The sequence below is a fragment of the Coregonus clupeaformis genome, chromosome 29 (assembly GCF_020615455.1).
Source record: "Coregonus clupeaformis isolate EN_2021a chromosome 29, ASM2061545v1, whole genome shotgun sequence".
NCBI lineage: Eukaryota > Metazoa > Chordata > Actinopteri > Salmoniformes > Salmonidae > Coregonus > Coregonus clupeaformis.
This window is the reverse complement of record NC_059220.1, coordinates 8,960,745-8,975,440: the sequence shown is the minus strand read 5'-3', so window position 1 is coordinate 8,975,440 and position 14,696 is coordinate 8,960,745. Positions and strand designations below refer to the sequence as shown.

At 42.0% G+C, this 14,696-nt stretch overlaps 1 protein-coding gene across 6 annotated transcripts in view; it reads left to right on the top strand.

Moving 5' to 3' along the window:
- LOC121544637 (syntaxin-binding protein 5-like) overlaps positions 1–14,696 on the top strand; it is a 55,532-nt gene that overhangs the window by 22,889 nt on the left and 17,947 nt on the right. For all 6 annotated transcript variants that reach the window (XM_045209096.1, XM_045209098.1, XM_045209099.1 and 3 more), the window contains exons 5-17: positions 2,361–2,495; positions 2,876–2,939; positions 3,082–3,165; positions 4,991–5,114; positions 5,338–5,416; positions 5,505–5,659; positions 8,084–8,156; positions 8,380–8,527; positions 8,650–8,717; positions 8,902–8,942; positions 9,311–9,537; positions 10,004–10,191; positions 10,466–10,591. In XM_045209096.1, coding sequence (XP_045065031.1) covers positions 2,361–2,495; positions 2,876–2,939; positions 3,082–3,165; positions 4,991–5,114; positions 5,338–5,416; positions 5,505–5,659; positions 8,084–8,156; positions 8,380–8,527; positions 8,650–8,717; positions 8,902–8,942; positions 9,311–9,537; positions 10,004–10,191; positions 10,466–10,591 — 1,512 coding nt within the window. The remainder of the gene's footprint in view (positions 1–2,360; positions 2,496–2,875; positions 2,940–3,081; positions 3,166–4,990; positions 5,115–5,337; positions 5,417–5,504; positions 5,660–8,083; positions 8,157–8,379; positions 8,528–8,649; positions 8,718–8,901; positions 8,943–9,310; positions 9,538–10,003; positions 10,192–10,465; positions 10,592–14,696) is intronic.

The following is a 14,696-nucleotide window of genomic DNA, read 5'->3' as shown; positions in this document are numbered from 1 at the left end:
CATGTGGCTGCTGGATAGTAACCATGTTCTGTCTGCTTGTAATGTTATATCATTGGTTTTATTCCAATGAAAGACTTCTTAAGGGCCAGTGTGTGCGTCCGAAATGGGACCCTATTCCTTTAATAGTGTACAACTTTTGAACAGGCCCCAGAGGGCTCTAGTCAAAAGTAGTGCACTGTATAGGGAATAGGGTCCCATTTGGACGCAGTCAGTCGCTTGCTGACAGATATGAATTCATGCTACTCGCTGCCCTCTCTGTATGCAAATGTTATGCTACAATGTGCTTTTATTATATACCCTTCTCTTATGAATGTGTTATAAAGCGATCACCTATCACATCATGTCCCTTGTTTGGATAGAAAGGATGACCTATAACCGAATATATGTTTTAATGTGTATATAAAGCGATCAAATTATGACACTACACTTTATGTAGTTATGTTTGTTGAAGTAACTTAGCAATCATATACTGTTTCTCATTAAACGTTTTACATTATTCCCTCTCATTTTGGCAGGATCATGATAAAATTTGATTAAGTTTATTATTTTATTTTTTGTTGAGGTTTATTGTGGTGTTGAGATTTATTGTGGTGAGCTTTAATGTCATGGTGAGGTTTATTGTCATGGTGAGGTTTATTGTCATGTTGAGGTTTATTGTCATGTTGAGGTTTATTGTCATGTTGAGGTTTATTGTCATGTTGAGGTTTATTGTCATGTTGAGGTTTATTGTCATGGTGAGGTTTATTGTCATGGTGAGGTTTATTGTCATGTTGAGGTTTATTGTCATGTTGAGGTTTATTGTCATGGTGAGGTTTATTGTCATGGTGAGGTTTATTGTCATGTTGAAGTTTATTGTCATGTTGAGGTTTGTCGTATTGAGGTTTATTGTCATGTTGAGGTTTATTGTCATGTTGAGGTTTATTGTCATGTTGAGGTTTATTGTCATGTTGAGGTTTGTCATATTGAGGTTTATTGTCATGTTGAGGTTTGTCATATTGAGGTTTATTGTCATGTTGAAGTTTATTGTCATGTTGAGGTTTGTCGTATTGAGGTTTATTGTCATGTTGAGGTTTATTGTCATGTTGAGGTTTATTGTCATGTTGAGGTTTATTGTCATGTTGAGGTTTATTGTCATGTTGAGGTTTAAAGGTTTATTGTCATGGTGAGGTTTATTGTCATGTTGAGGTTTATTGTCATGGTGAGGTTTATTGTCATGTTGAGGTTTAAAGGTTCATTGTCATGTTGAGGTTTATTGTCATGGTGAGGTTTATTGTCATGGTGAGGTTTATTGTCATGGTGGGGTTTATTGTCATGGTGAGGTTTATTGTCATGTTGAGGTTTATTGTCATGTTGAGGTTTATTGTCATGTTGAGGTTTATTGTCATGTTGAGGTTTATTGTCATGTTGAGGTTTATTGTCATGTTGAGGTTTGTCATATTGAGGTTTATTGTCATGTTGAGGTTTATTGTCATGTTGAGGTTTATTGTCATGTTGAGGTTTATTGTCATGTTGAGGTTTATTGTCATGGTGAGGTTTATTGTCATGGTGAGGTTTATTGTCATGTTGAGGTTTAAAGGTTTATTGTCATGGTGAGGTTTATTGTCATGTTGAGGTTTATTGTCATGGTGAGGTTTATTGTCATGTTGAGGTTTAAAGGTTTATTGTCATGGTGAGGTTTATTGTCATGTTGAGGTTTATTGTCATGTTGAGGTTTAAAGGTTTATTGTCATGGTGAGGTTTATTGTCATGTTGAGGTTTATTGTCATGGTGAGGTTTATTGTCATGTTGAGGTTTAAAGGTTCATTGTCATGTTGAGGTTTATTGTCATGGTGAGGTTTATTGTCATGGTGAGGTTTATTGTCATGGTGAGGTTTATTGTCATGTTGAGGTTTAAAGGTTTATTGTCATGTTGAGGTTTATTGTCATGTTGAGGTTTATTGTCATGTTGAGGTTTATTGTCATGTTGAGGTTTATTGTCATGGTGAGGTTTATTGTCATGGTGAGGTTTATTGTCATGGTGAGGTTTATTGTCATGGTGAGGTTTAAAGGTTTATTGTCATGTTGAGGTTTATTGTCATGGTGAGGTTGTGCCTTTGTGCTTATTTTTATTCTTGTTTTATTTGTAATGTTAATTTTTCTTCCTGTTTGTGAGAACTCGGGGCACCATTGGGAATGAGACCCTGGTCTCAATTGGGCTACTCTGAATTTAAAAAAGTCTGAAATGGAACCTTGTTCCCATGTTGTGCTCTACTTTTGACTAGAGCCTTATGGTCCCTGGTCAAAAGTAGTGCACTATATATGGAATAGGGTGTCATTTGGGAGGCACTTCTTGATTGATTAATCACCCTTTGTGCCAACAGGATCACGTTTTGTCACCTGCCCTTCCAGAGTAAATGGCTGTACATCGGAACAGAGAAAGGAAACATCCACATCGTCAACGTTGAGTCTTTCACACTCTCAGGCTACGTCATTATGTGGAACAAAGCCATCGAACTGTGAGTCTGCCTGTCTGCCTTAATACTGCTTGGGTTTCTATGTTTACATCCCAAATAACATCCTATTACCGTACCTATGGGCTCTGGTCAAAAGTAGTGCACTATACAAGGAATATGGTGCCATTTGGGACACATCCTATGTCCCGTGTGCGTCCTGTGTGGCTCAGTTGGTAGAGCATGGCGCTTGCAACGCCAGAGTTGTGGGTTCGATTCCCACAGGGGACAAGTTATGCCCTTGACAGCTTGGGAAGTTGGAATGTAAACCGGAAAGAAGAATTTAAGGAGATAATAATGTTGCATTGTTCGATTCACACAGACGGTAGAAGCCAAGAATGTTAAGAGTGAGGCTGTTCCCTCCATCTCTCCTTGTTCCCCCTCAGGTCCTCCAAGTCACACCCTGGGCCTGTGGTCCACATCAGTGATAACCCCATGGACGAGGGAAAGGTAGGAACTTCCCAAAGAACCATCAATCAATCAATTATTCATTGATTCCAGAGCTTCAGAACATTGCTGATGATTTACAACATGCTTCTAAAAATCAAATTCTTAAAAAGGAAAATAATCATGTTGCTTGTTATTGTGGCAGATTTTGATTGGATTTGAATGTGGGACTGTGGTGTTGTGGGACCTGAAATGCAAAAAAGCTGACTACCGCTACAATCATGATGAGGTAAGGCATCTTTCTATTGTTGTTGGTTCCTGTGGGGACTGACTGGGGAGAGAGGAAGTTGCATTTAGACTGATTATGTAACACTATTGGAAAAAGAATGTGTTAGAGATCTCCTTTTCTGAATGTCTTGAGATCCACATCACAACTTGTTGTTATTATTTCCCGCTGTTTCTTCTTCTCTGTGTATCTTTATCCTCCAGGCTATCCACTCAGTACACACTGTGTTTCTTCTTCTTCTCTGTGTATCTTTATCCTCCAGGCTATCCACTCAGTACACACTGTGTTTCTTCTTCTTCTCTGTGTATCTTTATCCTCCAGGCTATCCACTCAGTACACACTGTGTTTCTTCTTCTCTGTGTATCTCTGTGTATCTCCTGAGTGGCGCAGTGGTCTAAGGCACTGCATCGCAGTGCTAGCTGTGCCACTAGAGATCCTGGTTCGAATCCAGGCTCTGTCGTAGCCGGCCGTGACCGGGAGACCCATGGGGCGGCGCGCAATTGGCCCAGCGTTGTCCAGGGTAGGGGAGGGAATGGCCGGCAGGGATGTAGCTCAGTTGATAGAGCATGGCGTTTGCAACGCCAGGGTTGTGGGTTCGATTCCCACAGGGGGTATGAAAAAAATAATAATAATGTAAGTCGCTCTGGATAAGAGCGTCTGCTAAATGACGTAAATGTAAATGTAAAATGTAAATCCTCCAGGCTATCCACTCAGTACACACTGTGTTTCTTCTTCTTCTCTGTGTATCTTTATCCTCCAGGCTATCCACTCAGTACACACTGTGTTTCTTCTTCTTCTCTGTGTATCTTTATCCTCCAGGCTATCCACTCAGTACACACTGTGTTTCTCCTTCTTCTCTGTGTATCTTTATCCTCCAGGCTATCCACTCAGTACACACTGTGTTTCTTCTTCTTCTCTGTGTATCTTTATCCTCCAGGCTATCCACTCAGTACACACTGTGTTTCTTCATCTTTCTGTGTATCTGCTTAACGATTACAGGTTGACACGGGAGTGAAAAATCATACCTGTCCCGTCTTGTCCTGTCAACATTTTTCCCGTACTGTCCTGATCCCGCAACAGTTCTATAACCCCGGAACTTTCCTGTCCCGTCCCAATAAAAATCACTCCCCTCCCGTGCAAATTTTTACGCGCAGAAATAACTTCCTCTGTTAGCTGCTCGTCTGTCTGTCCCAGCTCTGCATGTGAGTAACCATAGCAACTGCTCCGTTTGGCTGCTGCTCACTACTCACCAGACAGTAGCCTGCCCTGCACACACAGCTGATAACAACTCAATTACCAGATTTTGGCAATGAAGGCAGCCCTCTTCTACTTAGTCAGAGTCAGATGAACTCATGATATGGACATATGCATTTGTGTATGTCTCCGCCTGCATTTTGAAGGAACTATTGGGCTTGACCGGTAATGTTGTTGGTAGTAGAACAACAAGGCGTGTACTCGGTTCCTTCATGCCAAACACAACTCTAATACATTTTTGTTAAAACATCGCTCTTTCTTTTTAATGGCTTTAATGTTAGTGATGGGTCCTTGGCTGCAACGAGACGTTGCAATTCCTCTCTTGAAAGAATCATCATCATTCACTGACGTACGTTGGCATCTGAGGTAAAGTAGTGACTGGCTGCACCTGGAGCGAGGAGCGAGAGTGAGCCGACAGAAGGGGAAGGGGGAACTGACCATAGATTCTTTAAGTAGATTTTTATGAAGTAAACTATAATGGGCCTACACACAGTATTTATTTATTTTATGAAATGCTCCACACATTACATAGTCCTGTTCCTGTGTCAACCTTTAGTATCCTCCCCTCTTTCAGGCCATCCACTCAGTAGCCTGGCACCATGAGGGAAAACAGTTCACCTGCAGCCACTCAGATGGAACTCTGACCACATGGAATGTACGGGTCCCCGCCAAGCCTACAATCACCATCACACCACACGGTAGGTTCTGATGCACACACAGACAACACCAGGGGTCTCAATGGCCTCGGGAAGACAGATGGATGGAAACAGCACAACATACGAAAGCATGCCCAAATGAGTCCGATAATAGACTATGGCTACAATATGTTAATGTGTGCTTTTAATTGCATGTGTTTAGTACAGTTGTATTTATCATTGTACAGAAAATTTTGTTTTTTTTCTGTGCACAATTCCCTCCCAGGTAAGCAGCCCAAGGATGGAAAGAAGCCAGAACCATGCAAACCTATCCTCAAAGTGGAGTATAAAACGACTAGAGATGGGTGAGTGGTTGGTTGTCCTAATATCCATAAAGGCATGACCATGTGATCTGTCTTGGTTATTTATTGAACGTCTTTATTTCATACCCAGGGACGCCTTCATGGTCATGTCTGGAGGCCTGTCCTATGACACGGGGTGCAGGAGGTCCTGTCTGACGGTGATACATGGGAAGAGTACTGCCATCCTGGAGATGGACTATCCCATCGTAGACTTCCTCACGCTCTGCGAAACACCTTATCCTAATGGTGAGTTACAGTATAGCACTGTTACTGAAACACCTTATCCTAATGGAGAGTTACAGAATAGCACTGTTACTGAAACACCTTATCCTAATGGTGAGTTACAGAATAGCACTGTTACTGAAACACCTTATCCTAATGGTGAGTTACAGAATAGCACTGTTACTGAAACACCTTATCCTAATGGTGAGTTACAGTATAGCACTGTTACTGAAACACCTTATCCTAATGGTGAGTTACAGAATAGCACTGTTACTGAAACACCTTATCCTAATGGTGAGGTTACAGAATAGCACTGTTACTGAAACACCTTATCCTAATGGTGAGTTACAGTATAGCACTGTTACTGAAACACCTTATCCTAATGGTGAGTTACAGAATAGCACTGTTACTGAAACACCTTATCCTAATGGTGAGTTACAGAATAGCACTGTTACTGAAACACCTTATCCTAATGGTGAGTTACAGTATAGCACTGTTACTGAAACACCTTATCCTAATGGTGAGTTACAGAATAGCACTGTTACTGAAACACCTTATCCTAATGGTGAGGTTACAGAATAGCACTGTTACTGAAACACCTTATCCTGATGGTAAGTAACAGTATTATAGCACTGTTACTGAAACACCATATCCTAACGCCTCGATCACACCGACAGCGCCATTGCGTTTTGGTACACCAGAGGTACAATCATTTCCAATGGAACGCTGCGTTTGCCTTGCAGCATTGCATTGCAGAGGCAGTTGCAGTGCGTTCTGTGTGGTGCATACGTTGGATTTATCGAACATATGCGTCAAACTGTATGCGTAGACGGCTTGACAGAAATGGTAGCAGAAGGTGAATGTTGAACTTTTGTTGCACACATATCCAGATGATGCTGCGTACCATGTTGCGCAATGACGCTGTCGGTGTGATTGAGGCGTAATGGTAAATTACAGTATAATAGCACTGTGACTGAAACACCATATCCTAATGGTGAGTTACAGAATAGCACTGTGACTGAAACACCATATCCTAATGGTGAGTTACAGTATAGCACTGTTACTGAAACACCTTATCCTAATGGTGAGTTACAGTATAGCACTGTTACTGAAACACCTTATCCTAATGGTGAGTTACAGTATAGCACTGTTACTGAAACACCTTATCCTAATGGTGAGTTACAGTATAGCACTGTTACTGAAACACCTTATCCTAATGGTGAGTTACAGTATAGCACTGTTACTGAAACACCTTATCCTAATGGTGAGTTACAGTATAGCACTGTTACTGAAACACCTTATCCTAATGGTGAGTTACAGTATAGCACTGTTACTGAAACACCTTATCCTAATGGTGAGTTACAGAATAGCACTGTGACTGAAACACCATATCCTAATGGTGAGTTACAGTATAGCACTGTTACTGAAACACCTTATCCTAATGGTGAGTTACAGAATAGCACTGTGACTGAAACACCATATCCTAATGGTGAGTTACAGTATAGCACTGTTACTGAAACACCTTATCCTAATGGTGAGTTACAGTATAGCACTGTTACTGAAACACCTTATCCTAATGGTGAGTTACAGAATAGCACTGTTACTGAAACACCTTATCCTAATGGTGAGTTACAGAATAGCACTGTGACTGAAACACCATATCCTAATGGTGAGTTACAGTATAGCACTGTTACTGAAACACCTTATCCTAATGGTGAGTTACAGTATAGCACTGTTACTGAAACACCTTATCCTAATGGTGAGTTACAGTATAGCACTGTGACTGAAACACCTTATCCTAATGGTGAGTTACAGTATAGCACTGTTACTGAAACACCTTATCCTAATGGTGAGTTACAGTATAGCACTGTTACTGAAACACCTTATCCTAATGGTGAGTTACAGAATAGCACTGTTACTGAAACACCTTATCCTAATGGTGAGTTACAGAATAGCACTGTGACTGAAACACCTTATCCTAATGGTGAGTTACAGTATAGCACTGTTACTGAAACACCATATCCTAATGGTGAGTTACAGTATAGCACTGTGACTGAAACACCTTATCCTAATGGTGAGTTACAGTATAGCACTGTTACTGAAACACCTTATCCTAATGGAGAGTTACAGTATAGCACTGTGACTGAAACACCATATCCTAATGGTGAGTTACAGTATAGCACTGTGACTGAAACACCATATCCTAATGGTGAGTTACAGTATAGCACTGTGACTGAAACACCTTATCCTAATGGTGAGTTACAGTATAGCACTGTGACTGAAACACCATGCTTCCATAGTGTTCATCTGTATCTGTCAAAATTCAGTTTGAAATGCAAATTGGATAAGGATACATTTTGGCAGCTTATGCTTCCATGTTTAACACTGTCCTTAGGAAAAAAAATGTATCAAGAAAGTTGAATGTTGTTTTTTTCTGCTTCCTCACAGATTTCCAGGAGCCTTATGCTGTAGTTGTCCTCTTGGAAAAGGATTTAGTTGTCATCGACCTTGGACAAATTGGGTGAGTCTTGTAGTTACAATATGCTACAGTATGCTTACTTTCATGATTACTAATGCTGGCACGATGCATGGAGCGATGGCCTGCAGTTTGCTAACTTCAGTAGTAGGGCAGAGGGGTTGGAATAAAAGCAGAAGCCAAGTTTCCATTGGACATCCGTGTACATTAGACCAATAAAGTAATCTTCTAAATCTCATCAATCTCTTTTTTCCCTTTTGATTGACAGGTACCCAATATTTGAGAACCCGTACCCTCTGTCGATCCACGAGTCTCCAGTGACGTGCGTGGAGTACTTCGCTGACTGCCCTCCTGAACTCATACCTGCACTTTACTCTGTGGGCTCCCGGCAAAACAGACAGGGTTACAGTAAGAAGGTAATGTGTCCCACTTTAAAAAACGGTTATAGCGTATGGCAGTTCTATTATTTTGAATCGTGTCTATGTGGTCACAAGGTTATTGTTGTGTACTAAACACTTTTTTTTTGTTGTATTTCCAGGAATGGCCTATAAGTGGTGGTAACTGGGGTCAAGGCACACTGAGCTACCCTGAGATCATCATCACTGGGTGAGTACCTACCAAACACCTGAAGGCTGGGACGGAAACCACAGAGATCCTATAATTCTATACGTAATTCTTTAGACGTCTATGTCCACAACACATACCTAACATTAACTGTATTACCGTTATGTATTTACGACGTGTTTTACAAACAAAGCTTGTTCCCGGCTTCCTTCTTTGCAATGAACAGACATGCTGATGGATCAATCAAGTTTTGGGACGCTTCTGCAAGTGAGTATGTTGTTTAATTTGATTCCTTCGATTATATAGTTGGATGAAATAAGAATACCACAACGGTTCGTCCATTTTGTGAATACATTTTATTAATTTGTGTACAGTATGTAGACCCAATGATACCTGTAGATCAATGCTCATAGTTCATTATAATATACATTAACATTATATTTTATTCATTTAGCAGATGCTCTTATCCAGATCGACTTACAGGAGCAATTAGGGTTAAGTGCCTTGCTCAAGGGCACATGGACAGATTTTTCACCAAGTCGGCTCTGGGATTCGAACAAGCGACGCGTTACTGGCCCAACACTCTTAACCACTAGACTACCTGCCACCCCATTGTCCCCCTTCCTCTGTCCTAGTAATGCTCCAAGTACTGTACAAACTGAAGACTGCCAAGGTGTTTGAGAAGGCTCTAAAGGGCGGTAAGGAGGAGAAGCCGAGCACAGAGATAGTGGATGAGGATCCCTTTGCCATCCAGACCTTGTCGTGGTGCCCAGAGAGCAGAGTGCTGTGTGTGGCCGGAGTCTCCGCCCACGTCATCATCTATAGGTTCAGCAAACAGGAAATGACCACAGAGGTGGTGCAGGTAACCATAGCAACTCAATATTAGCAAGGTGTTCCTAATGTTTTGTACACTGTTTATTGTATACCAGGATGTGTTGGTGTATACCAGGGATGTGTGGGTGTATACCAGGGATGTGTGGGTGTATACCAGGGATGTGTGGGTGTATACCAGGGATGTGTGGGTGTATACCAGGGATGTGTGGGTGTATACCAGGGATGTGTGGGTGTATACCAGGTATGTGTGGGTGTATACCAGGGATGTGTGGGTGTATACCAGGGATGTGTTTTTTACCTGACTAATCAGGAATTCCTGCTTTTCTGGAATCACCTGCTATTGATAACAAATTCAACTTTTCCAATTCCTAATTTATTACATTTATCTTTGATATTTTTCCTGATTTTCCGTGTTCCCTGCTATTAATATCCCTGTTTTAGTGTTTATGTTTATAGATAATATTACTAGATATTTGTGCTCTCTCTCTCCTCAGCTGTTGGAGGTGCGTATGCAGGGTGAGCTGAACGATGTGGATTCTCCAGACCCAGCAGGAGACCATCCTCCCACCCCCTCTACCCCAGTACCCCCCTCCTCCTCCAGCCCCACCCAGGAGGGAGAGCCCCCTGAGGCCCAGCCCTTCACCTCTGATGACGGGCCCAGAGATAACGTACCATGCCTCAAGTATGGACCACCAGACAGTGCATGTTCTTTTCCTGCCAGGCGTTGACATTTTCTATTGTAGACTTCAAAACTCCAATATTCTGTTTTATTACAAAAAGTGCCATCCATGAAGATAAGATGATAATATGTAGGCTATTTGTATGTAAGATTAATGCACATACAAATGCATGCAAATGCATTATAAACAGTGAACAATAGGTGATGGTGTAGCTGTGTATCTAGATACAGTAAGGACTGTTCACTGCATGTTGTCTGGTGTGTCGTGTCTCTGCAGGGTCCGGAGCTCCCCTCTGAAGCAGTCTCCTGGGTACCAGGTGGAGCTGGTCATTCAGCTGGTCTGGGTTAGTGGGGAGCCGCCTCAGCAGATCACCAGCCTGGCCGTCAACTCCTCATATGGACTGTAAGTCTGTCCGTCCGTCCGTCTGTCTGTCAGTATGAAACACTGGTCAAGGTGTACATTAGACACATCACCTACAGTTGAATTCATGCAGCGAGCAGAGATCACAGACAAATGGAATATACTGTAATATTAATTTTTTGGTCCACCAGCCACTCAGATGTTTTACCAGCCAAAATGTTGTTTTTTTTGTGACCTGAGTCTTTTAACCAAAATATCACAGATTAAAATGTATGCACGCATGACTGTAAGTCGCTTTGGATAAAAGCGTCAGCTAAATGGCATATTATATTATATTATATTAGACAAAAATGTTCACCTGCCCCTTTAAGGTCTTGAGGTTACCCCGGGAGCGCAACTCCAGTCATGTTTGTGCCTGTGTGATTGAGTCTGACTAATAGAGGCGTTGTCTTCTCTTCCCTAGCAGTTGAAACTCAAACATAGAAATACAACCTGGCTTGTGAACAAAACAATGTAAATAGCCAAGAAACACAAGGACAAAAGTCTCACTTCAGTAGACTTTTGTTTCAAGTAAATTAGACCAACCTTTATGCCTGTGCCAGTGATTCTAAAAAAATTTAATATTTCACTCAGCTCTTCACTTGCACACAGCTATGGAGCGAGATACCTGCCAAAAGGTTTAACGTACGTATCTTAAGGATAATAAGAAAATCCATACGGAAACTGTTAGGATCGTATGAAAAGCCATGCGTGAAACATTAAATGTAAACGTAAAATTTAATCTGTGAACATACAAACACTGTGTTACGATTACGGACTAACATTTTAGGCTTGAACTAATCTTGTGTTGCGATTCTGACATACAATAATACCTTTCAGAGTTTTGGCAGTTTCATCTCACCAACAAAAAATACGTACAATAAACAGTATAAAAGACGGAAGTCATGGAAACCGGAAAGAGGCATCGTGCATGTTTTCAAGTTAAAAGTCTCCATTCTCTGTTACTCCTCAGTTGAGTTTACTTCACATTTAGGTAGCTAATGTAATAGATGTGTTTACCAGCGCAAGTCTAGATAGCACCAGCTGTATTACGCCTACAACAGTGACGTTTCAGTCCGCTAGGTCAGTGGTTCCCAACCTGGGGTCCGCGCCCCCATTAGGCATGATCTCAGTCGCTTTGAGGTCAAACATGCATAACATTTTCCACTATAATTTAATTGTAAAATTAAAACATTTTTTAAATGTTATTAAAAATCCTATGCTTGCAATGCCAAGGCCAATCTAAAAAATAACAATAATGGCAGAGAAATGTAAAAGCGGTAATTCCACGTCAATGACCTACGCTCAATCAATTTCAGCTAGCAGCTTGTTTTTCCTGCAGTCAGAGCAAATAAAATCAAATCAAATTTTATTGGCCACATGCGCCGAATACAACAGGTGCAGACATTAGTGAAATGCTTACTTACAGCCCTTAACCAACAGTCCATTTATTTTTAATAAAAAAGTAAAATAAAACAACAACAAAAAAGTGTTGAGAAAAAAAGAGCAGAAGTAAAATTAAATAACAGTAGGGAGGCTATATATACAGGGGGGTACCAGTGCAGAGTCAATGTGCGGGGGCACTGGCTAGTTGAGGTAGTTGAAGTAATATGTACATGTGGGTAGAGTTAAAGTGACTATGCATAAATAATTAACAGAGTAGCAGCAGCGTAAAAAGATGGGGTGGGGGGCGGGGTGGGGGGGCAGTGCAAATAGTTTAGCTGTTCAGGAGTCTTATGGCTTGGGGGTAGAAGCTGTTGAGAAGTCTTTTGGACCTAGACTTGGCACTCCGGTACCGCTTGCCGTGCGGTAGCAGAGAGAACAGTCTATGACTAGGGTGGCTGGAGTCTTTGACAATTTTGAGGGCCTTCCTCTGACACCGCCTGGTATAGAGGTCCTGGATGGCAGGAAGCTTGGTGGTGATGCAACCAGTGATGCAACCAGGTGGTGATGCAACCAGTCAGGATGCTCTCGATGGTGCAGCTGTAGAATTTTTTGAGGATCTGAGGACCCATGCCAAATCTTTTCAGTCTCCTGAGGGGGAATAGGCTTTGTCGTGCCCTCTTCACGACTGTCTTGGTGTGTTTGGACCATGAAAGTTTGTTGGTGATGTGGACACCAAGGAACTTGAAGCTCTCAACCTGTTCCACATTTTATGAATAAAACAACATGTCTAAGAAACGTAAAAGTGCTGATGACTCATCATCAAAAAAGAAAGTAAAGCTATATCTTGAGAGTTATCTTAACTTCGGTTTTATTGAAGGACAGGACAGGACTCGGACAGAATGTGTCATTTGTGGCGAGAAGCTAGCTAGTGATAGCATGAAGCCAAGCAAAATGCAACGACACCTGGAAACAAAACACCAGGAGACTATTGGTGAAGGTCAGGATTTTTTTGAGAGGAAGAAGAAGTTGGCACTATTAAAAAGATCCACAGACATCAGAAAAGCATTTGAAAGAGCAGGCAGTGATTTACACAGAGCCACGGAGGCGTCATTTGAGTGTTCGCTATTAATTGCCATGGCTAAAAAGACGCACAATATTGGAGAGCAGCTAATCAAACCCGCCTGCCTGAAAACTGTAGAGAGGCTGTGTGGCCCACAGATGGTGGATAAAGTGAGAACCGTCCCACTCTCTGACAACACTGTCAAAGACAGAATTGACAAAATGGCTGGAGATTGTCAAAACCAGCTGCACAAGAAGCTTAGGAATGTTCCCTTTGCCATTCAGTTGGATGAAACAACAGCAGTGTCAGATGAATCCGTTCTCATCGTTTATGTACAATATATTGACCGTGATGACTTGAAACAAGACATTCTTATGTCTACCAATCTAGCCACAACAACAACAGGCCAATATATTTTTTGAGTGGCGCAGTGGTCTAAGGCACTGCATCGCAGTGCTAACTGTGCCACTAGAGATCCTGGTTCGAATCCAGGCTCTGTCGCAGCCGGCCGCGACCGGGAGACTCATGGGCGGCGCACAATTGGCCCAGCGTTGTCCAGGGTAGGGAATGGCGGCAGGGATGTAGCTCAGTTGATAGAGCATGGGTTCGATTCCACGGGGGCCAGTATAAAAAATATGTATTCACCAACTGTAAGTCGCTCTGGATAAGAGCGTCTGCTAAATGACGTAAATGTAAATGTAAATGACTCATATCTCTCGTCCAACAATCTGTCCTACGAGAACATTGTTGCATGCACTGATGGGGCTGCAGCGTTGATTGGCAAAAACAAGGGATTTAACAGCCGATTGAAGGAAAAAGCCCCGGGGTGCGCAATTTTCCACTGCATGCTACATCGCCAACATTGGACAGTAAATAACTTTCGGAAGACCTTAGTAACACCCTGGCAACTGTTGTTAAAGTTGTAAACTTCATTAAGGCTCGCCCTACTAACAAGATACTGTTTTCCCAGCTGTGTGAGGATGAAGCGCATCAAACACTGCTGTTACACACAGAGGTACGCTGGTTGTCACATGGACAAGTGCTTTTGGGTTTTATGGAACTGCAGGGCAGAAAAATAAAGGAATTCTTGCAAGATCACGATCGACCACTGTGCGAACAGCTGACTGATGCATTTTGGATCAAAACAGCATACCTAGCGGATACATTCACTCTCTACAATGAGACAAACAAGCAGATGCAGGGTCCTGAATCAAACGTCATGCACTGCAAAGACGCTCTCGACGCTTTTGTGCGGAAATTGGAGTACAGAGTTGGAAAAATGTCAAAAGGGGAGCTAGAACAATTTCCACTGCTGATGAAACAGTCTGGTGGCAATGTGCCTGCGTCTTTACGCACTGAGTTTACCAGGCACATGAACATGCTTCGGGAGGAAATTAAATCCTGTTTTGCCGATGTTGACGAATACTTATTAAAGGAATCGTGGGTGATGGACCCTTACATTTGCAGTCTCGAGGACGTGGAATACCTCGGCTGTGAAGATGAGCTTGCTGACCTTCAAGCCGATTCTGTGTCAAATAAGTATTTCCACGAGAACAGATACAAAACGTTTTTACTGTGGAGCCCTGGACCACCAGCCAATGTGGCTGGTGAAATAGACATCTTACCCGCCAATGCCAAAATCTATCTGCATTTGGCAGGTGG